This window comes from Corvus kubaryi, unplaced genomic scaffold (genome assembly GCF_017639235.1).
Source record: "Corvus kubaryi isolate FWS band 111438036 unplaced genomic scaffold, C.kubaryi_AGA036_p1.0 split3-73, whole genome shotgun sequence".
NCBI classification, from domain to species: domain Eukaryota; kingdom Metazoa; phylum Chordata; class Aves; order Passeriformes; family Corvidae; genus Corvus; species Corvus kubaryi.
This window is the reverse complement of record NW_024582091.1, coordinates 46,210,367-46,235,754: the sequence shown is the minus strand read 5'-3', so window position 1 is coordinate 46,235,754 and position 25,388 is coordinate 46,210,367. Positions and strand designations below refer to the sequence as shown.

Here is a 25,388-nt window from a genome sequence, read left to right as displayed (position 1 = left end):
GTACATCCAATTTTAACATTAAAAAAAGGAGAAGAAATTACAATAGCTATAAAATGTATTTTGCTCTTGGAATAGACTTATTTAAATTTGCATTTCAGAAAGTCATTTTCAATTTAGAAAACATCAGCCCTCTTAAAAAATACCTATCTTTACACTTTGGTCTTTAATCCCAAACTGTAGAAGTGACATGTCTGTCCAAGTACCAGCCACACCATATTTTAATGTATATTATTTTTTCTTCTATTTTTTCCCCACACACAGTGACTTTTACATCTATTTCTATATTGTCTATTTTGTCTATTTCCATGTCTATCCCAAGAACTATGACAAAATACTGCTAATAGGCAGAAACATATTAACATCAGCACTTCACATTCATGAAAATAAAAAGTATTTACATCACCATGTACTTTGACAGTGTATGCAGTGCAGTAAGATAAATACGGAGGCCACTCTAGACAACGATATTCCTGCAACTGATGTTAACAACATCTGGGACACTCCTGTTCCCTCCCCTCCCAAGACAACACTTGGTTAAACTCACAGTTCAATGGCTTTATTCCACATGATGACATAGCCTGAGAGAGTAAATGATTCCACATTGACAATGTGAATGTTTCCTCTTTCGGTGCCCACATATAGCCATTTGCTTTGGAAAGGCAGATGACAAAATGTTATCCTGAAAGAGAAAGCCACCAAAAAGAAATTAAAGAAATGTCTTTTTGATATCCTGCACTGCAAGGTCTATGCTGCCAAAAGGTAGAAATAAGGCAATAGTCAAACAAGAAGATATATGACAAGTTTGAGGTAAAGTAGAAAAGCCAGTACATGACCAAAGTAAGATATGAAAACATAATGTACAACCTCAACCTAAACAAAAAAATAGAAAGCAGGGTATTCTAAAACTCATAAATCATCCAATAAAAAAAAAAAAATTACAATCACCTTTAAAAATTACCATATTGAATGTATTTGATCAAGGTTCCTGTCACGTCAAACTTAAAATACAATACTCCTATAGTCTATAAATCTCCCTTTGGAATCATTCTACCTTCCAGTTTAAAAAGCAAAGGATTTTAGAAGTTACCATATGCAGATAAAGCTGGTTTCAGGTAAGGAGACAAAGACAAAAGATAAAACTCAAGAAAAGTAAGTTTACATGTAATCCAAATTAACCCCTAAAGAGCAAACCTTAGAACAATCCTAAAGAATTATAGAAGTCATTTTAAAAGTAGTTTAAATTTCAGGCTGTTACTTTACTTCTGTCATGTTTTAACATTCTGCCTTATAGTTTTTTCTTCTGCTAGAAGACTCAACAGCTAACACCTGTATGTACCAGCAGAGGACTCCTCTTTGATGGTAGCTCCAGCACAAATAGTAGCGTTTGAAAACCTGATTATTTCTGCCCCCCTTGGGTCCTGATTATTGTTGACTATTTCTTCAAGATAAGGAAATAACGTCTGTGCAAACTGACAGAATGCTAACTCAAAATTGGAGTCTAGAAACTTTCTGGAAACTCTACACCATTTTAATCTGACAGGGTCTAACATCGAAAGAAATTGCCAAATTACTTAGCTATCAAACTTGGGGTTTCAGAAATGCTTCAGCGATAAGGTAAAACAATTGTACAACAAGAATTTGTTCTGTCAGCTCTAATCCTTAGCTTTACAAATTTTTTTGTTCTTGTTTTCTCCCAGTTGGGTTGCTTATTGCCAAATCCATGCATCACTTCACAAGCCTGTTAAGTATTTATGCAAAGAACAGCTTTAGATCCTTTGCATTATATGCTCTATATGCACACCAACTTGAGCTGAAAGAAAAAAGCAGCCAAGAGAGAAATTGCTGTGGCTGAAGAGATGTTAATTTGCACTGCTGGTTTCAAAAGTTAAGGCCTCTGTAGTGATACTACCTGGATTCAGAAGTGTACTATTTTGGGGTTTTTTTCACTTATTTCTTCCTAATTAGGAAACGCACTTTGCTCAAGCAAATATTTCATCTACCTTTTTTCCAACTCAATTTCTTGTCCTTGAATATTTATGCCAAAAGGCTGAACTAACTTTTTTCATTGATGTTTGACAGGAGAAAAATACTATACACATGACTTAAAATGCTCTTCCAACTCATTGAACTTACAGAGGTTGTAACACATTTAACTCTAAGCACACTAATCTGCAAACACCACAGGTTGAAGACTTGTGTTTTCCCAACATCCTTGAAAAAAAATATTTCAATGGAAGCTAAATCACGTACATTGGTACACATTCCTCCTAGGCAGGCAGTTACTGTGTATAAAGATACAGCATAAACATAAACCTTCAGCACTCTGCAACTCCACAGCAGCTTTTTGTGCCAGCACTCCACATGCCAAAAGCAGCTGGCAACCAGATCAGTTGGATCCAAAATCATGGCCTAGCAGCCAGAAAAAATAATCAGTAGCAGGGTTGTAGGCTTGTCTTGATTAGCAAGTTAATATTGCTAATTACAATTGTCCAACACGTTTGTTATGAAAACCAATCTATTTCACATTATTTAAAGTGGGCAAAAATAAAAGTTGGGACTTCAGCTTTGACTACTTTAGCACAAGGGTGACACTTAAAGAAGTGCCCAGCTCCTCAATATTCTTGATACTCTTCTTGAATATGCAGGTATATTCAATTTACTGTCTTTTTTGTGCAACCGAGATTAATTTTGTCAAGAGTTAGCAAACAGTGAAGTGATTGCATGACAATAGTAAAAGAACAGAACAAGTAGCTTCACAAAATATTTACAAACTCTTGAAGGCAGGAGGTTGAAAAGACTTCAAACTTGCAAAGTATAGGCACATAACAGAGTTCTTAACCTTATTCTTTGAAGTATTTTACCATTCTTCTACAATGTCTTGTATGATTGTTCTATACACTAAAAAATATTCTAGATCTTTTATTTCACAGAACTAGTTAAATCCAAAAGGAATGGCATGCTGATCCTGCTGTAAGAACCAGCATTTCTCCCTGAATGCAGTAAATGTTACTCCATTTGCAAATAAAAAATATGTTTACTATTTTTTTGTTTTCTTAATAGAAAAACTACATCTTCCAATTTTCAGAAACTCAACTATATTTTGACTGGATGACTCATTTCACATAACTGTATTTATTTTAACAATTTACAGAATAATATTTCCAACATTAAAGTTCATGCACTTCATGAGGAGCTTCTCTCCTCCCCCATTAAGGCTTCACCTTAAACTATGTATATTTTAAACAACTTTAGAAGTGTTACAGCCCCCTTAAAAACTAAAAATCAGTGAAGCTATGACCATCCAAATGGTCAGTTGCCTTGTTTGCTCTGCTAAGAATTGGACTGATGATTGAAGGGATTCAAACTCCTTTTGGAGGATGGAAACAAAGGGTTAGAGTCTTGGTAGTGATGCAATACTTGCTTATTTGACACTTGGCCACAGACAGCTTTGTTTTTTTTTTCTGAAAAATGCAGATTTTTCTTTCAGAAACCTATCTTTATACCACGAGATTAGAATATACTTCATCCATAATGTACTTTAGGATCAACAGAAGCAGAATTGGCCATATAATGCTCTAGCCATTCCTAACACTCGAGCACTCTTCCCCCTCTCTCCCTACCCACAAATGGATATATAATCCATTGTTGGGAAATATAATCAATAAAGTGGAAATATAATCAATTGTTGGGAACACATCAAAAAGACTACAGATGAAAAAATTTTGTACAAGTATTTCTTGCACATAAACCCCAACTGCCTGAAAACAATGTAGCAGTCAAAAGCAGACTACCACACTTTTCTCCTGTAGCAAGCCATTCTGCCCAAAAAATATTAAAATAGAAGCATCTATGATTTAAAGTAGTCCCGTTTTGTGAGTCTAAAGAGACAGCCTGGGATTGTCTGAGCCAGCAGTCACAGAAAGCAGGCTTTTGCAGGCAGTTCTTTCATGGCACAACAGATTCCTCATGTTGTCTCCAAGGCAATTTCAGCTCCCTCACTAAGTGTAGTACATTTTGTGAAACAGACCAAACTTTTAGCATAAACCAATACTGGGCACAGCATGTCATTTCAAATATTTCACTTTCCCATATCTTCACAAAGAGAAAGATCCCTTTATAGAAAAAAAAAAAAAAAGCTTTAAGGAGATTTATTTTTTCAATGTGAAATCTACAGTACAAACTAACATCATCACTAAAATGAGGTACTGTTACACAACCCCAAAGCAGTTAGGGTAGTTTTAAATTCTCCTGCATCTGTAATTTACTGTAAGCACAAAATCTTCCTCTTCATCGCATACATATTTGCAAAGTTACTCCTTTCCCACCCCCCAAAAAAAACCAAAAAAACCCCAGATTTTTCTTTCTTGCAAAATGAATTTGTAAGAGTTGAACCACCAATAGTTCAAGAAAAAAAAATTATATACAGAAAAGCAAGTGACACACCCGCAAGGGAAAACAATGATAAAATATTTACTGTTCTTACACTAAAATATAATTTAGGATATTGCTTATGGGAGAGTCTTAGCAATGACAAGTGAATCTTCAGTAAGTGGTTTGTAAACCTGCTGAAAGGATTCCCTTTCTTAACTGCAGAGCATGTATCTTTTCTTATAATCTATCAAAGCTATCAAAAAAAATCTTAATTGCTGCTGTTTCAACACATATATCAAAACTATTAATACAGCAAGTGATAATACTCCCTACAGGAATTTAATTACAGTAATATTTAAGAAGACAACTTATTAAATTAATACGTAAGTAAAAGAATTAGTTTTTTAAGAGAAAATATTAAGGAAAACTGGCAGGCTGTTAACTTGACTGTATTATTATGACAGCAGAAATCCTTCCAAATTAATCTTTACCTTTTCCTAGTCTACTGCATTATGAAGCATTATATATTCTTCAGAATTTTTCACTGCTTTAACAAAGCACAATGACGAATGCTTTGAAGCATGACAAACACTGATAACAGGTTTTATTGTTAAATCACTAAAATATTTCTCATGCTTCAGGCTATCATTATAGGTCTGCAGTTACTCTAAGTACACAAGCTGCTCAGATCATTATTGCATCAAAAAAATAAAAGCAAAAGATTAAGCTATCAAAGCTGAATTCTGCACACCTTTATCCTCAACCTTTCACGTATGAGATAGCATCATGTAAAATTCAGAAGCTGAGAAGTTTAATTCTGATGTTAGTGTAGACTCCACATCCATGCACTCTTGTCAAAGTCTTCCACAGGCTTAAAAAGTCAAAAGCCAGTGTCAAAATGACATACTGATGGAAACAAGCGGTGGCTTGGATACTGCCTGACTGTTGCAAAAGGGTCTTTTTCCACATCTGATAACTTCAATAGGCTTAAAACATCTACATGTACAAAAAAGGCCTCAAAGACCAGAAGCCATATGCAGAGGAAGAAATCCTCTTCAATGCATCCCAAAAATGTCCCACCAAAAGAACATGTGGGTAAATGCAGTACATCACAGGAACAGAACCACGTACTTCAATTCCATTTATATCCCATAACAGCACTCCAAATGGTGCTTCCCCAAATATATTGACTTGAATGGCTGCCTCTTAAGGCAGCTGAGAAGCACCGACGTTCAGTATCTGAGTAGTGGTAGCCACCAGTGGTGTCACAACGGAGTAAGCATGTGTCAGAGCAAGATACTCAAGTACCTTGGGATGACACAAAAAGTAACCAGACCATTGGCATGTCAGACACCCCCAGAGGGGTTCACAAATACATAGTGCGGGGTATTTCACCAGTGGTAAGAAAGCTTCAGATTTCCTGGGTGTTCTGTGTAAATTCTTTCAATACTGAAAAATTCTCTTGGTTTTCAAATCAGTTGCCTCAAAAGGTACATGGGAAGCCACAAATTCTAACTGAAGGAAAAAAAAAAAAGGCCATATCAGAGACGTAGCTCTCCCACAGGAGACAGAAAAATTATTCCTATCACTGAGGGAGAAGTCTGTCATCTAGGCAGAACTTAAAGACCAGAGGTCAAATTCTGCCCAAGAAAGCGGCAGTTGGCCATTCTATGCCTCATATCACTGTGAAAGTCAGTGTGAAAGAACCAGCTAGCAGAGCAACTGAGGCAATTCAAAACCCATTTCTCAGAAATTTGAAATTTCTGAGTGACAGGACTCAGCATTTTGGTTCTGCCTCAGTGCTAAAGGCAGCAGAAGGCAACTGATGCAACTGCAGTTCCATCAACCACACTGACATGTGGAACTCTGCATGCGTGCATGGCCTCAAGGAAACATTTTTCAAAGGAATTTTATCCTTGTGAAAGAAACATTCACATATATGGCAAATCCAGACAGTCAGTAAGTTAATTTTCTTCTGCTAATTTCTTGAAACAAGATCAAACTCCTTCTAATTACATCCCCCAGTGAATCACCACTGAGTTAAAATTTTAAGTTCACTAGGTAAAAGGTTTTACATGACACCATCATGGCAAGCAGACCCAGTGATTATTTCCTCTCACTCTGAAAAAAGTCACTTTGTAAAGTGGGAGAAAAAAAAACCCCAAAACCCAAACGAGAACAAACCCCAAACCAAAAACTTAAGTTATGTGTGAAAAATGAACCAAAACCACATAAACAATGTCTATCATCACCTGCTCTCACAGGCAAGACAACCTGTATGTCCTTCTGCCATCCACAAAGTGGCAGAATTGGTCAGTTTATAAATTCAAGGTGAAAGAAAACTCCCACTTTGGCTAAGGCACAGGCTGAGTACAAAGTTACAGTATCTAACAGGGCAACATACATGCCAAAACAAGTTTAAATTCTTATTAATAAGTAAACACAAGTGGGATCTTCCACTCTCTGTAGACAGTGTTCCAAACACAATGCTAAAGTTGCTGTTTACAGCAGGATACAAAGCCAAAGATATTTTTTGCATAATTTTGTAACTCTGAATTATGCAGTTTCATGTTGTAGAAAACTATTTAAATCCCACAGCACAGAAGCTGATATAGTTGACATATTAAAAATTAAACTGCTATCAAGGCATTCAGAGATCGATATGCAGAGCACTCACACGAAACACTCAGTTCTGTTTTATACCATTCTTGCTTTGTGACTTACCATAAAGACAAACTTTCTTTTGGCATTAGAACAGGGAATGTCAGCTCAGGAAGGATGTAAGTCTTGGATAATGAAAGAAACTTTTCATACTTGTATACAAAGTTGGTTTGCTTTGGCTGGCAAAGGGGTCTCAAATTTGTAATCCTATGTTCCTTTTTCTTTTTTTTTTTTTAAATCAAGTTACTTTGTCCCTCCACCCTCTCAAACAGGATCTGGGAAAGTCTGTGGTTAGTGATACGTTTGACCTTTCACACCTTAGATCAGCACCAAGTTTAACAGTTCCTGCATAGCAGGAAACTAAAGCCAGATTAGGTATCTATCTATCTATCTCACAACATGCTTTCAATACTTACTCTAATAAGATGTGTTAACTACACATATTTCAGAGCTAGCCTCGTGTGACATTTATATTTATTATTGAGTTAAAGCAAACTTGACATGAATCTTGCATTACTTGTTAACACACAACAATCTTGTGTTTAAGATACTTTTACATAGATATGTAGATGACAAAGGAACTAGATAGTGATCCACTGAAGACACCTTAGAGAAGTATGAGATAGTAAGTTCACACACTGAATTGTGCATTCTGAAAAGAGGTAGTATTTAGACACTTTTAATTTGCATGACAAGTCACACAAGCAATTGCTCACCATCATTACGCATTTTTGTCCCGGCCCCTACACACTGCTTCTCACAGTCAAGTAACAGTGGCCAAGCATGACATTGGTTTACTATCTCCTAACTCTGCTTTGGTAACTAGAACATAAAGCAGCTGCAAAACCCCCATGAATGCAGCAAACAAAAGGCTAGAAAACTTGAACTAGCTTGTTTTGCACTGAGCTTTTGACATCTGTCAGTAATTTCAGCTAACTGATTTGTTATGTATCTAAAACCTCACGCTTCAGAAGACTTGCTTCAAATTACTAACCATCACTGTTACAAAAGGCAGTCAGGAGCCATAAATCCATTAAAGGTCAGGTTGTTATCTACAGATTCTCAACTAATTTAATGATTCAACAGAAAGCAGCATATTTCAGGACTCTTGGCCACTGCTTTTAAAGAAATGTTTTGCTCAAATCTAAGATGATGCAAGTTATCCAAAGACATTTTCTACGAAGCACAACATAGCCTGTAATGGCATAGAATTACATTAAAAGGAATCAGCTCTTTCTCACCACTCCCTGTTCTTAAAAGTCATGAGTAGAAAAGCAAGAATTCACATCACTTTCCTGTCATATACTAAAGAGTGCTTTCTGAAATCCTTTACAGATTTAAAACTCAAATTTTCAGGTAAGTTTACAAAATACTTAAACACACGACACAAGCATTTATAGACAAGCTAGCTCTGTGGTTTGTATCTTAAGATGTTTAAAACACCTGAAAGTGAGGTAGCCAAATTCAATTACCAACAGGATAAACAAATACGAAATCTAGAAATCAAGTTGTTAGACATGGGGCAGTCATTCTTCCACATGACTAAAAGAAGGGAATTAGCCAGAGCTCTTAAAAGGCTGTGCCAGAAGACTACAGAATTCATTAATGAAGTCATAGCCTTATCACTTGCTTTTTTAATTAATTTTTTTAAATACGGTTAAAGAATAGCTTTCAAGACTAAGAAAATCCTTTCATCTGGGTAGCTAACTGCTACAGTCAGCCTTCTATGCTAAAGAAAACTTTTTAGTTCAAATCTAAACCTTACATAGGACATTGTTATTTAGAAACAAAATCTGAATAAAAATTTGCCTGTGACATATTAAAGTTCAACTCCTGTTAAACAGGACACAAATACTGCTTTTCTTCCATCCCAACACACTTCCAGGTAAATCCACTCAGTTATATAATTTTAAACATTAGCCTCAACAAAATCCTAGAGCAAATACTGAAGCCACTAGATTCATGGCTTCAGTCATATAATAAGAATTCCAAGATATCTAATCTCCCTTCACAAACTGACAAATTATCATTAGAGAAGGCAGTTATAAGGCTGTGTTGTAGTATACAAAATACTTTAAATAAATCCAGTTTGAGAAGTTAGTTATCCTTATGAACAGATCTTAATCCCACAATAAAAAGTACTTTAAAATTTTTATTAATTAGGTTTATAACATCTTCATGCTTGTGACTTGAGAACGTAGAGGCTGAGAGAAGCTGACTTTAGTTATGGTATGGGTTGTGGTGCTGCACCCCTCTGCCACCCAGGACACTCACTTCTCTGATCTGAGAAATGCTCATTATGCCCTGGCCTTGATGAACTGCATTTGGACTAAGCTCCCCTTGAGCTTATCAGGAACACTGTCTGTCCCCAGGAACTAACAGGTGTCTAATGAACACTTTATTTTTAACAAACAGCCTTGGAAATTTATTTTTCTTGTCTGAACAGCAACCCAAGTGGAATAATATTTTTGTTGTTGAACACTCCAAGAAAGTTACCAATTCAAATTGGCCAGGATGGAAAATTACTACAACTAAAGCCCACTCTCTTCATATCCTCTAAACAGTGGTCCAAAGTGAGACCCTTTTGAGCTCCTGATTATAAGAGGCTAACGTCTATTAAAGTCCACTGTCTAACAAGCCTATAAGCAGCAGTCCACAGTGAGATCCTTTTGAACTCTCGATTCCCAGAAGGGGCTAATGTGTACGTCTCAAACACAGATAACCAGATGGCTGTGGAGCCAGCCAAGGACTGTTATTACTAACACAGAAGAATTGTTGGTAAAACCAAGGACTATTGGTATTAACACACTATGAGAAAGAGCAAGTTTCGGCTGAAGAAGGGGGGTCAGGTGGAGATAAGAGAAGCACTTTTCCTTTAGAAAAAACACAACACAGTATAATGCAAGTGCAGAAATGAGTGGTAGGAAGTGGACGCGGCAATAAGGTGGGATTAGAACCACCAAAGACCCCCAAAGCCCTCTGACTCATTTCCAGAAAGGCCTGAAAGAATGGACTGTACATAACTCATTTACATAGAAAGCAAGAAACCTATCTGTGAGGTGGAGAAACCTGCCCATACAAAGGTACTCCCCCAAGCCTGGGCAATGTCCCCAGGATCCTGGACATCTCATCAGCCAGACCAAGGCAGCTGGATCAATGCTGAAACCAGGACTGATATTCCATCAGCTAGATAAAAAAAGATCAGTAGTTGTCATTTCAGCATCCTTCTTTTCTCCTTTCTTTACTTCTCTTTTCCCCCTCTTTTTCTCTTTTCCTTTAATTCATCCCCCTCTTTAATTTCTCTTTTCTTTTTTTCTTTCACTCTTTTTTTATCTCATCTCTCCCCCTTTATTTCCCCTCTTCCCTTTCACCCTACCCCTTTATCCAAAATCCACTGCCATGTGGTTACATAGTAGGCCAGGGACTAATATGCCCATTTCCATACCAAGTGTGTAATTTATCAATAAAACTTTGATTGTTTGTGGACCCTCTGACTTTTGACATTCCTTTCCACCAATGAGCACTTCTGAATCTTAGGTACTTCCTTTCCCTTAAGGGTGAGTTGTCACAGAGAAGACCCAATTTTATTTATAAACACTCTCCTCAATAAACTTAGTTGTTAATATACACCATAAAATCGACCTAAGAAAAGCCCATTTACTTCAGATTCATACAGCATATTGAACATACTAGGCATAATGAATTACTAAGAACTGAGTGTATAAAGGCCCCTACTTAGAATTATTCAACAGTGGATTTTTTGCAGTTTGAGTTCAAATCAAAATATTTACCTGATAATTAAATTACATGTTATTTTATAAACTAGTCAAAAGAAAACAGAATATTTGAAAACAGTTAACAGTCATCCAGCACGACATAAGTGGCTATGACAATGTACATATCTGGGAATCTTAAGCATTCTGGCTACTTTTATATGTTCTTACAATAGATATTTTAAAATTAAAATTGCTGGAAGAATATGCCCTTGTCCCAAGCTGTGCTTATGCCACTCATGGTAACTATGGTGCTCTCATTACCTACCTTAGCAAGACAGGATTAGTAACTAATTCAGCCACTAAAGCAACATCAGTGACCGAGCCTCCTTTCTACCCACACTCAACTCCCTGTGACAGGTTTTGCTACCGACATCATCACATTGACAGAAAAAGGACAGTTTAAAACTTTCACTTTGCTTAACCAAAGATACCCATACATCTAAAACTCTAACCCAGCTTACAACAGATTTGCACACAATCAGAATCACCTCCTCAGATACCTGTTTTAAAGCATTAGTTAGAAGCCCACGTTTAAGTGTGATTTCAGGATACAAACCCTAATTTTACACTGACACTTAAGTAGACACTACAAGAGAAAAGTCACTAAAAAAAAGGAAGGGAGAGGTAGGAAATTCAGTTTGGACATACTACTGTATCTCCTACACTTTGACAACCCTCATTAAACTAGGGGTAATAAACTGCATTTCTCTCCATTTGACTTTTATGCTGTATAAAGGAACACTATCACTCCTCTGGGGTTGAGAATTTGCCTCAGCTAACAAAGCTTTCTGTTTTCCGTATAACAGTTCAGAATCACAGAACTTTCTGGGCCTGAAGGGGGTCTTTAAAGATCACCTAGTCCAACTCACCTGCTGTGGGCAGGGATATCTTTCAGTAGATAGTTGATCAAAGCCCCATCCAACCTATTCTTGAACACTTCCAGGGATGAGGCATCCACTGCCTCTCTGGGCAAGCAGTTACAGTGTCTCACCACCCTCACAGTGAAGAATTTCTTTCAATACCCAATCTAAATCTACTCTCTTTCACTTTAAAGTCATTACCCCTTGTCCTATTTCTACAGGCCCTGGTCAGATTTTATGCATGGTGATTATAGAAATAATTTCAAAAGGTACTTAGAATCCTCTATACACAAAAACCCGGTAGTCTGCATTCATGTTGGTCCTAATGAATTTGTTCATAACCTGCTCTTTAAAACTACAAGGTTACCATTTAACCCACCCAACAGTTTGTTTAGCACTTTACATGACACTACATTAGAAGGTATTACATAAGTATTTAACTTCTTCTGTTGCTACCCATTACTTAAAATTTATTACCTCCTGCCCTATTCAAAAGGGATAAAAGTCACAGATTTTTCTGTGCTCTTGCTAGCATTCTTTGAGCTCCTCAAGCAGTCCATCGCTAATGCATACTGTTCAAAAGCAAACACAGAATTCCAGCTGAGACTTTACATATACTGGAAAAGAAGAAATACTTGCTTTTAAAAAAAAAGTCCATCTTTTTCAGAAATTTAGTCAACTGACTTTCAGAAATTTAATTTGAAATACCTCTTTAGCTTGCTTACAATTCTATTACTTGAGTATAAAAATTTTTAGTCAAAACCCAAGCTGTTTTCAGCTACTCTGATATGAACAAGAGCTCTAACACTACAGAATTCTGCTTTGCCATTAATGGAGAAAAAATTCCAGGTAAAAATACTGAATTAGTTCTCCTGTTGTCTTGTTGGTGCATACACTTCCTTTTGTTCCAAAATTCCTCTGAAGACATATATTCAAAGTATTTTATCCTGCCACTTTTTTAAGATATGAAAATTGATGTTCAGCAATGCAATACATAAAGTGATAGAAAACACATCTCAGTTTAGGTCAGTAGTGTGTCTATTCACAACTATTTAAGGCCCTAACAGATTGAAATTCAAACCCAGTGTAAGCCCAGTTTCAATTATGTACCAAGTTACAACCTGGACTTCATTAATAAAATCTGATCTTACAATAGCACGTAGTGCGATGCTAAGGGGCAGTGCAATAATAACCCAGTCCCTACCGTTCCCGGTTAAATTTGAGTGAATGAAGTATAGCAGGTCTCTTCTGGCGCAAGTTCCACAGGTGTAAGGTGTCATCAGCCAAGGCACTCACAAGAGCTCCCTATGAGAAAGAAAATGTTTTAGTCAACTTGTTTTCATAACCCTAGGAACAGTGTATCATCACAGTGGAAATATACTACATCTTTATTACCAGGAGGAAAAAAATGAGTAAGCATGTGCATCAACACCATAGCACAGGTAAGTTCTAAGTAGCAGGAATGAGACAACTGATGTGATCACATGTTGTTCAGCTCACTCATATTTGTTTCAGTGCTATACTGAGAGGTGGTGGGGAAGAAGCTTTTTCCAGTGTGTGCTCATCAGTTTCCTCATGTCCATCCCTGTAGACAAATCAAGCAATGAACTGAACTACTAATACCTATGTGCTGAGAAAGCTAGTGAGGTCCCTCTAAAAACCTGTCTCTATCTAGCTCAAGAACAGCACTGCTGTCAGATCTCAGCTGCTACATCCCTAGCAAAACACATCTGAAACTGAGGCAGCATTATTCAGTTCATGTCTAAGACTGTAACTCTATCAAAATAAAACTAAGTACCTACTGAAACTGGTAGTACTATTGGAAAAGTACTTCACCACTTGCAAAGATAACTTGCAATGTTCAAGGACACAAAATGATATTCCTAGTTCTTGCTTATAACAAAAGAGTACTCTAGAGACAAAGACATTCTCAGCAGTTAGTCAAGCATTTTCCAAAACTAAAAAAGTTAATTTATTTATAATTATTATTACTGTTTGCTATTCATGCTACATCACTTATATTAGCTAATTTTAATGCTTGCTTAATGAAAAATTAAAGAAAATATGCTCCATACCTTCTCTGAATTACACATAAATTATTTTACTAACCTCATTAATCAGGAACTGAAGTTGGATTACTGCAGCTCCACTGTCATGTTGACAGTAGCATTCAACTCCTGGCCGACCAAAGCTGGAATTGGCACCATTAAGGAATAATTGTTGCATGTAACAAACAAAACACACAGCATAACCAACATTTTCACTTTCACTAATACCACATTCACACAGGCTAAGATCCTGCTTCTAGCTAGTGCACTCAACATATCTAATCACACAGAGCTGTTACCAAAACAGTAGTTTATAAATGCCACAAAGTAACACAAAATTTGAAAGACCTACTATGAAATATAAAAATTATGTATAACTGCTTAACTTACAATGATTTAAGGGATTCTTCATCATGGACAACTTGAAGAATGTTGAAGCAGTTATTTTAACAATGTTAAATATAAGAACTAGAATAAAAGGAAGTTAATCTAAATAAACATCATAAAAAAATTATTGCATTTTTCAAATGCCAAAGGATCTTTCTCACCATTTAAACATTACTTAAGGTAAAAAGAGCTGAATAATATAAGGCATATTAAAAAAAATCTGCTGTGACAGAGATGAGAAGATCAGTAGTCAAAATATGGAGGAGTTAATGGAAAATTATGTATAATGTAAATTTCCAGGATCTCTGTATGAAGACTTCCTGGATTCACACCAGCTATGAGATAACAAAAGCTTGCTCATTTTCACTCTCATATGTAAATTAGTCCTATCCTTCCATAATGAATATTGATAGAAGCAGCAGCAAAACAGATTCTTTCAGTTCTCCATACATAACTCATTTATTAGTTGCAAACATTCTGTATTTTATATGTGGTTATGCACCTGCTTCTGATACAAAATTAAGTTCTCCAACATCTAGGAGATCGAGCAGAAACAACAGAGGAATTAAGCAAACTGGTCAGTATTTCATCATCATTGTATGCCCAGAGTTTCTGGACTATAATTTGTCAGGGCTGAACACTTCTTGTTTTAAAGAAGCACCTTAGTTTTTGGAAGAAAGGAAATGATTCCAAAGCTGTATACAAAACAGGGAATGTATGTACAACTTTTTCCTCTCAGTATATGATAAAAATTAATAAAACAGTGTAATTCTCACCCATTCTGCAAGCTTTCCATTTACTGAGAAATTGCTGAAAAAAACCAAAGTGGATAATACGTGCATTCTTAAAGAACATGTGCATTCATGCTACAGGCAGTTGGAAGGCTGAAAAGACTACTAGGCTGCATGCAAATCAAAACTCAGACACATCTCCTGCTCAGCCTCTAAGCTGGTGAAATAAAATGTAAGTAGAAAAACAGCAGGGAGAAGTCTGCTTCAACACACTGCAATATTTTAACTTTAAAACTTGAATCACATTCTTCTAGACTAATGAATCTGCATAACATCCAGCTAAGTGGTGAGATATACACTAAACAGATGTTGAATAATCCCCCAAACTTAATACCAGCTTTCTTCCCCAAACAGAGTAAGTTATTTAATTTTGTTCTGCCATGGAAGGACTTAAAGAGTCAGATAGCCTCACCTGTTTTTTTGCTTTTATTTTACATTCTTACATTCTTATCAATATGTTTTTTTACAAAGAACTCATCTGTATTCCAGTCACAGTTTATATCTTAAAAAAAAAAAAAAAAAAAAAAAAAAAGAGTAGAGGGGGTGTTGTCCCCATAAATGATACCTTCCTACACCAACTCAGAATACTTTTAACGTAAAATCATTGCTCTTATATTAACTATGGATTGACAACACAAATTGCCAGATTGAAAAAACCCACAAGGAATAACAAGTTTCAGAGCCAATGGCCTTCGGCCTTCCTCATGCATCTGCATTCACTTGAATTAATAATTATTTGCAGAAGTAGACAAAAACAATTTCCAAATGTGAGATTCAGATGCTTACAGGAATTGAATTAATAAAATATAGGAATAAAACTTGTTTATCTGCACTGACACAGGTAGTGTTCTAATAAAAGATTTTCCAGGCCCTCCCCTGAACATCATTTTCCAACATAATTAAATGCAAACCTTGCTCATAAATCCAGAGTTTATTTGGAATTGAGACTCTACAGCTACCTTGCCTCAAAATAAGAGGAATATGACCCAGAAAAACATAAGTCCATAGACTGCTCGAGTTACTTCTGCCTTCAAATTCTATTCCTCAGATGCTTTCTGCAAGCACTTCTGATGCTAATATTTCTGGAAGCACTGTTATAACTAGTCAGTAAAAATTTCATTATTAAGAATATTTCAATGTTTCCTTAAACAAAAAATTCTTCCACATTTTCCAGGACACCTGAACCATCTTTCCATAAACCAGTAAATATGCAGCACTAGGAGTAAGATCACACAAGTTTTATATACTCAAAGCAAATCCCTCTTTAACAAATTAGTGGAAACTCCCATCCAGATGTGAAAATAGTTTGGCCTCTTCTGTAGTGCTTGCTGTCATTTAAAAAAAAAAAAAAATAGTCCTTGCAGTTAGTCTTATTTAGTTTCTTTACTCAAGGATTATGGCATCTTCACTTTTTCACCTAGTAGCTAAAATTATTCTTCTCATCTCAAATTAATATCATCCTCCTAACCAGCATTAATCTTCTTTTCTAAAGCCACGCAAAGCCTCCCAGTTTTGCAGGGTATGCTGAATTGAAAAAGCACGTCACAAAGCCTGACTGTGGAAGGATAATACATGCCCATTTCAGTACATGTGAAGCATTTCTCAACCACACAAAACAGGCAGCAGCCCAGGAAATGCAGTTTGCCCAAATCCGCTACACTTGTGTATGTGTGCTTTAGGCAAGAGAGCTCCCTGTACTAAGCAGTGATCATCTACTACATAGTTGTTCCCAAAACAGGCAAAAATTATAATGAATAATGACAAGATGAGCAAAGCATTTTAATTTGGTAGACAGGAAAAACTCTGCCAAAGACCTAGGGCAGCTTTAGAGGAAATAGTCTGCTCTGAGCAGTTTTCTAATCAAAGACCCATCCCTGCTCCTTCAATTCCAAGCAGTTCATTCTACTATCCCTGCTTCATTCCCTATTCCAAATATTAACAAATTGGATAAATTAATAGCTTCTCAGCTGTACCTTTGAATATTGCTTCCATGTTCCCCACTGCCTTTTGGAAATTAACCCTGGAAAACACTAGTATTTCATTGTCTTCAAGGATATTTTTTAAGAAAACAAGAGACAACAGCTGTGCCTGAGAGAAGAAAGAGATAACATGCTCATGTCCTAACATCAGTGTTCATTTTCATAACTGCTAGAAGTGCAGGTAATACACAAGAAAATCACAGTATGACCTTAATTTAGTATCACATAACACATGAATTCATATCCCATAACACTGATTTCACTTTAATTTATGAGAAAGGCAACATTCCCAAAAGATATTTTTTCAAACAAGCTTCAGACTTAAGCTTACACTTTAGGCATTTCAGTTAGCAATATGCAAGTTGTCTCTGCAAAATACTCTTTTTTAAAGTTATTACTATTATTTATAGCTTAGCTACATAGCAGCAACTCAGTTCGCATCTGACCTTAGAAATCATGTCTGAAAAATTAATTCCAGAATATTTATGAAAGTCAGAGAAGACCAGTCTTTTTTTTTTTTTTTTAATTCTTTAGTTACTCTAAGTAGACCTATGGAGTACTGGGGCATTCTTCACCTTGATGCCTCTGACACAGAAGACAGTTGCAAAACCTATAGTTATCAGTTCAACCCTCAGCATAAGGCAGTTGTCCAAAATCACAGAATCATTTAGATTGAAAAAGACCTCTAAGTTCATCAAGTCCAGCCTTTTACCAATCACCACCTTATCAACTAGACTACGGCATTAAGTGCCACTTCCAGTCTTTTCCTGAACACCTCCAGGGATGGTGACTCGACCACCTCTCTGGGCAGTCCATTCCAATGTTTAACAACCTTTCCCATGATGAAATTTTTCCTGATATCCAACCTAAACCTCCCCTGGCACAGCTTGAGACTACGTTCACTTGTCCTGTCAGGAGAAGAGGCCAATCCCCACCTGGCAACACCCTCCTTTCAGGCAGTTGTAGAGAGTGGTAAGGTCTCCCCCGAGCCTCCATTTCTCCAGGCTAACCACTACCAGCTACCTCAGCCATTCCTAACAAGACTTGTGCTCCAGACCCTTCACCAGCTCTGTTGCCCTTTTCTGGACATGCTCCAGCACATCAATGCCCTTGTAGTGAGGGGCCCAGAACTGGACACAGCACTCGAGGTGTGACCTCATCAGTGCTGGGTACAGGGGGACAGTCACTGCCCTGGTCCTGCTGGCCACACTATTGCTGATACAGGCCAGGATGCCACTGGCCTTCCTGGCCACCTGGGCACAGCTAGTTCAAGTTCAGTCAGCTGTCAAAAAGCACCCCCAGGTCATTTTCTATTGGGCAGCTTTCCAGACACTTTTCCCCAAGACTTCAGTGTTGCACAGGGCTGCTGCGATTGAAGTGCAGGCCCTGGCACTCGGCCTCATTGAACCTCATAGCACTGGCCTCACCACATTGATCTAACCTGTCCAGATCTGTCTGCAGAGCCTTTCTACCCTTCACCAAATCAACATTCCCATCCAGCTTCGTGTCATCTGTGAACTTACTCAGGGTGCACTTGATCCCCTCATCCAGATCATCAGTAAAGACATTAAACAGAACTGGCCCCAACACTGAGCCCTGGGGAACACCACCTGTGACCAAACACCAACTGGATACAACACCATTCACCACCACCCTCTGATCTGGCCATTTTAACCCAGCAAAGAGTACACTTGTCCAACCCATGAGCAGTCAGTTTCTCCAGAAGAATGCTGTGGGAAACAGAGTCAAAGGCTTTACTAAAGTCCAGGTAGACAACATCCCCAGCCTTGCCCCTCGTGCACAAGGTAGGTCACCTGGTTTCCTAAACCCATGCTGGCTGGGCCTGAACCCTTGGCTCTCCTGTAAGTGCCATGCGATCACACTCAAGACAACTTGTTCCATAACCTTCCTGGACACCAAGGTCAGGCTGACAGGCCTGTAGTTTCCCAGATCCTGCTTCCTGCCCTTCTTGTGGATGGAAGCCATGTTGGCCAACCTCCAGTCAACCTCCCTGGGTAGCCAGGACTAATGATAAATGATGGAGAGCAGCTTTGTGAGCTCTTCCACCAGCTCCCTCAGTACACCTGGATGAATCCCATCTGGTCCCACAGATTTATGAGTGCCTAAATGGCTCAGCAGGTCACTAACTGCTTCTTCCTGGATTACAGGGGGTCTAATTCTGCTCCTGTCCCTGTCTTTCAGCTCAGCAGGCTGTATACCCTGAGGTATACAAAGACATTTATAATTTAAATTATTTTCCAAACTATCACCACACAGGTATTGGCATCTTTTTTTTATTACACTGTTATAAAAAGTCTTGATAGTACAGCAAAGACAGACCAGGTATCAGAATTGCCACTGTTACAATAGCTCAAGAGTTTTAAGACAAATCTGAAACTGTAGCAGCTTTTAATATTCATTCCTAGATACTTCTCAAAACTGTAGCTGTAACACCTAACAGTACTTAAACATTTGACAGTTTTGACCAAAAAAAGAGGATTATTGGCTACAGAAAGACACAAACCACTGATTTGAATTGCATACAAAACCCTAAAACCAGTAGATGACTCGATGTATGCTTATGTATACCAGTCCATAGCATACAGCTCTCCAGGACTGCATAATATACCTGCATATTTTACTATAGTCATGTATGTGTAGCAGTTTTCCACTTAATCAGACCCCAAATCATTAAAAAAAAAAAAATGCACCACTGTATCTCATCAAATCTAATGAGTACTATTACTTTCACATACATAATCTACAGCAACCATCTCAAGGAACAATCTGTCAAGACACAGTTATTTAGCAAGAGACAGTTATTCAAAAATTCAGAAAATACTACAGTCAAATACTGTCTAGAAAATACACTTTGACCTTTCACATCCATGTACTACCAAACAAGATAAAATATAATTTGTCCTTTTGGTGACAGGGGAGTGTAAGGAGGGAGGCCGGTAACAGGCACAACATTTTAAAAAGTGATGTTAGATCCTATTACAAATATCACAGTAGTTTAACAGGGTATAGCAAACTACTACTGCTGTTTGCTATTGCAGCTTTAGAACTTCCAGTCAAGTGGTGATTAAACAACTGGCTGGAAGCTCAATTTCTCAAATTCCAAATGAGCTACCAGTAATGTTCATTTCTAAATTAGTGCAGAGCAGCTTCCTTAAGTATTTACTCTGTTTATAGAAAAATGCTCAGCTCCTTTAAACACCAGAAGCCAAATGATTCAATGTCAACTTGCAAAAAAAAAAATAATCTCAGACTGATAGAGTAAAAAGGAGCTCTGTTTTGAAAAATACCAAAGTCTATAGATCTCAGCTAAAGTTTGTTAACTGGTTTTTGTATAAAGGTAGTTGTAGCTATTTTAAAGCACAAAACCACCTTTTTTTGCCTCAATTTGCATGAGTTTTATATTTTAAAATTAAACAATGCCTGAACTAGTTTGCATGTAAGCTGATAGTGAACAGGTAGGGAGCAGTAACTTAAATACAATCCATTTTTAACAACAACAGATAGGGATCAAAGCACTTCTTAAACTTCAATCTTGCTTACATAAATATGCACAAATACAGCATTTCCCAAATAGCTATGGAAAGTGCCAGCAACTTTTCTGTAAAGGCTGTATTTGGTAGATTTTCTCAGAGCTGTCAGTGAGAGGCAATCGTTCATTGGAACAAGATGTAATTGAGCAGTACAAATGCACACAAGATTAAAAAAACCCCAATGACTTAAAATTAAACAAGAAGCAAAATTGGTTTTAATGATAAGTTTCTATATGCACAATTCACAGATGGCAAAGCATGCCATTAAATGAAGAGGTAAAAACATCAATTTAGACCAAACAAGAAAAAAACCTAAAAAGGCTACAGGCTTTCCTTGATTTTACTGACTTTGCATTCTGATACAGGTTGTACTCCTTTAGTCTTAGACCTGTATTTCAGCACTAACAATGCAAAGAAGGTGACTAACCCACTACTTTTTCTGGGCAGGATGGAAGAGAAGGAGAAGAGTAGAACACAAGGGTAAGAAACTTACAAATACTGGTTCCTATGACTACACAAGATGCAGTGAAATGGGTGGCAGCTCCTAATTCAGTAAAGTTTTTCCAAAGACTGCACACATAAGAGTAAATTCAGGAGATAATTATGTATTTTTGAAGAACTTCATCAAAATACAGAGGTAAAAACCTTAGTTGTCTGTTGCATGCTTCCAAATCCTACTCACCTGTTATCCACCTAATCCAGTTTAGTTTCCAAGTCAAACTTCAACATACTAGATCACAATATTAATAATTAACCAGGCTTTTCCTCTTTACATGCATAGCTTCTTGGCCAAGAATAAAGGCAGAGGCATTCTATGTTCCTAGAACTGATGTACACTTGGAATAAGAATGATGTCTCTTCCCAGAGTCCAGATGTACAGACATTGCCAAGAGCAGCATTAACAAGTGTAATGTTCTAGAACTAGATGCTAAAGTGAATTTATATACTTATTTAATTCAGCTTATGAAAGCATAAATAACCATGGATATTATCTAATAAAAGGACAATTTAACATTTACTAAGAACATGGCCAATCCTTACCCAATCAATTATTGTCTGTCAACACCTATTTCTGACTGTAAAGTGTTTTGCTAGGTCCAGAAATCACTCTTCATTCACAGCATAACCTAAAATACTTCCCCTTAACTCTTGTCTGACAAGCAAGTTCTCTTCAGTTATTACCAAGTCACCAACCACTGGACAGAAGTGACATAAGACTAACTATAATCACCAGTCATTCCGTCTCAGCTTTGTTCACACACAAGCCTATTCTCCAATCCCCTCCTCACAAACTTCATAGCAGTGAGTGTAGTCTCCTGAGCCAATTTTACTTGTACCTCATTAACCCTTTACACCATTATGGGGTTATATAGAATAAGACCACAGATACTGTTCTAACTTATGTAAGCTACCTCATCTTGTGTGTCCCCCTTCTGTTATCACTCAGCAGACATTTATGGTTATTGTCACAACTTTCCTTTTGGCACCAATGCCTGATTTCTCAAATTAATTACTAATCCCATTTAAATCCTTTTCTACCTCAAGCCAGGTGTTGCCCCATCCTTTGCTATTCAACTTACCACTCAACTTACTCACTTGGTTTGATAAAGGCAGCAGAAAAAGCAGGTGACTTAGGCATAGGAAGAGGTCTTAAAGAAGATCTCAAATTAAAATAAAAGTTGGTCATGTGTATGAACTTCTCCCCCAGACTTTGCTGTAGTTTCTCTCTCAGTACCGGTATCAGCTCCTTCCTTTGGACCCAGTCTTTTAACACTTGACTTGTGGATGAGGCTTAAATCTACCCTTCTGTTTCTCACACCATTTTGCATCGTGCTAACAACAGAAATAACTTCCTCTTCCAAACATCCTTCTGAAGGAAGTTTAATCATTGGAAGTTTTATCAATACAGTGATGCAGGTATACCATGTTTCTGCTTACACAGCTTTTTGGAGTAGTTACCAGCAAAGTCACTTGTCGGAGTGCTAAGCAGGTCACGGATTAGAAGTACCAACACTTCCATGGTATTAGGCAAGAAGGAGAAACTTAGATCCCAGATCCAGGTGGCAGGTACAAGTTTACCTCTTCTGTCTATACCAACTTGGTATGACAATCTGTCCCCAGATCCATAGCAGTTGCAAGCTGAAAGATCTTCTAAATACCCCACGTGATGTTCAAAGGCACAGCATCACAAAAAGCTGCTATTGCTTTTTAGCAGTGTCTAAACCCTAGTAGTTCAAACATAATGGAATAAATGGGTCTTGGGAAAAAGTTTCCCTTGTCTGCTCAAAACAGAAGGAGAGACTTCTTAAATATTCTCATTCAAAATGACACTAAAAAATTGTTAAAATTAGCCTCAAGTGTAAGCAATCAACAGCTATACTTTAATTGCTACTTTAAGTATTTTGTAACACTAAGACAGTGTTTTTCACTTTCTTAAGCCTCCTCAATGTTCCACTACAGCATAATTTTTAGTTTTGCATATCACCAAAGGACTGAGAAACTTACTATTTCACTACTATCAAAACAGTAGTGACCATTTTATAGGTTTGCTCAAAATTACCACCACAAATGAAAAACCAAGGTACAATACCAACAATTCAGTAGATGGCACTATTCCACAAAAATCAAGAGAGGAAACTAGGTCCTCGCATAAACAAGGGGTACCATGGAGCTAGAACTCTTTATTTTAAATATGCAAAACCAATGCCCACTCATTAGAGTGCTCTGCATTTTTTGGTGCTTTTCACAGGACATGGAAAAATACATGCCAAAACATTAAAAGAAATTACTGTTTTGTGGAAATGCCTGCAATTTTAGTTATTTTGTCCAGGCATTTCTGCTATTACACAGAGCTCCACTTCACACCACAAAAATGGTTGCATACCAGCATTGCATAAAGTAGTATTTTTATGGTTTGTGTTTACCAGAAATCCAACTTGACATGGACTATTAAAAGGTTGACATTGTCCCTAGAAGTTGCTTATTCAACCTTAATTCACATCTCCTCAAATGCATGATGGTAATTTATTCGTAAAAGTTAATGCACTAGCTCAACCTCAATTGTAAATGTTTTCCATTATTCAGCTTAATTTTTTAAGTGTAAAAAGAATAGTGGCTACTAACAAAAACTAAATTGGTGGATTTTAAAAATTTGCATTAAAACATGTGTCTTCAATATTATTAAGTTGTAAAGCATAGCCTTAAAAATAACACTACCCATTCCATCTTAACTCTTCTCTTAAAATTTGTTGCAGGTGCCACATTAGATCCTGTAGTTTGCTCTCTTTCTCAGTGTACTTGAGGACTTCAGATGGGTCCTTTCCTTAGCCCCAAGAAATGCACAGTGCTAAAGAGTTCCCACAGGGGTATAAATACTAAGCTACTGTTTGGTACAAGCTGTGGGTGTCAGAAACCCAAGGGTTTTTCTTAGCACTGGGAAGGGAATAATTCAGTGTTATGAAATTTCCAAGTACCCACAGCCCAGTTTAAGACTACAACAAGATGGAAAACAGATCATCAACAGAAAAAGCACAGTCCAAGGTACTTCTGTACATCTTTCTTGCAGTTTTCCCTAGCAGGTACTTTATGAGATGGAAGGAAGTATTACCTTGCAACTGTAGTCTCAGCGATTTTTTTTTCCTGATACTTTAGAGAATCTCCCCATCTCTTATTCTCCTTACTTTCAGTGCCTGTCAGATTCCAAGTGATGTTTGGTAATTCAGGCAGTGCTCATCTGCCCTGCTATTACAAGAATGTTTGGTTTACTAGCAGAACAAACAAATAATCTGAGTCTGAAGAGCTATTTCAATCAACTTTGACTGAAGATAAGAAGTCTTCAGATAATACTTTGCCATAAATTTTATGAAAATATGAAGCTGAAAAGAGGGGATAAAGGAAGCTGGAAAGAGGGGGGAAAATCCAGATTAGGCCCATATCCCATCCAAAGCATTACCTCAACATCCTAAAATACAGGCTCTGTTTAGTCACAGGAAGCATTTCAAGAGTTACAACACTGTCCTGGGTTGCAGTGTATTCTATTACCATCCTCAGGAGCCGTTGAAACCAGGTGGGGCAGTGTTTCCTTGCCTCCTCCCCCCAGACTATCTTTCTGTTAATTGCCCACCATTGTCCTGCCGCCTGACTCAGAGATAACTCCCTCCGGACTATCTCCTGTTAATGAGCCTAATCAACACTTGGCCTCATGACTCGTTACCCCATTGTGAGATGCTCTGCCCAGAGGGAGGAACCAAGCATCCCATCGTGGATATAATCTGAGGCTGAACACCAGAGAGACGGGCTTCCCACTGGATTTCCAGAGGACAGGAGCTACACAGCCACCATTGGACTTCCTGAGGAAGAGCAGACTGTTTTACTACAGGATCACTGCTTCAGAGGACTGCAGCCACCATTCCACCAGACTGCTACCACCACCCTGCCTAACAGGGTGTCAGGTTGTACCTTGACTCTGTCAGTTTGACAGTGTTTTCTTCTACCTTTTTTTCCCCTTTTTCTTTAATTTCCATTAAATTGTTATTCTGACTTAGTGCCTCCCACTGGTTTGTTTTCAAACTAGTACATAATTTGGCGCCCAACGTGGGGCCTGCTCTGAGAAAAAGTCAGAATTACAATTTTGTATAAACAGAAATCTATTCACCATGGTGCTCAGCTGGTCTGCATGGGTACTGTATCTTGCTCTCTATATTTTTCCTCACATGGGGAACTACCTGCCTGTTGTATTACTCCTGTTAAAACCAGGGAATGGTATGAGAATTGCTTTATTGGTTTATTATGTCTATAGCATAATAACCTGCGAGGCGATGAATACCATTCGGAATATATACTCAATTTTGTTTGGCTGTCCTAGTCTGGGCTCCTATGTCTGGGACCTCTTCAACAATCACAGCCAGCCCCTGGTGGGAGGAGTAGAGAGTGGTTTCTTCCAGCCTTTCAGGCCAGGCACAGCA

General features: G+C 37.6%; 1 protein-coding gene across 13 annotated transcripts in view; it reads right to left on the bottom strand.

Annotated features, from left to right (window-relative positions):
- STXBP5 (syntaxin binding protein 5) overlaps positions 1-25,388 on the bottom strand; it is a 108,877-nt gene that overhangs the window by 60,738 nt on the left and 22,751 nt on the right. For all 13 annotated transcript variants that reach the window (XM_042017191.1, XM_042017193.1, XM_042017197.1 and 10 more), the window contains exons 3-5: positions 13,778-13,859; positions 12,873-12,973; positions 545-679 (exon numbers count right to left, since the gene is read on the bottom strand). In XM_042017191.1, the coding sequence (XP_041873125.1) occupies positions 545-679; positions 12,873-12,973; positions 13,778-13,859 (318 nt within the window). The remainder of the gene's footprint in view (positions 1-544; positions 680-12,872; positions 12,974-13,777; positions 13,860-25,388) is intronic.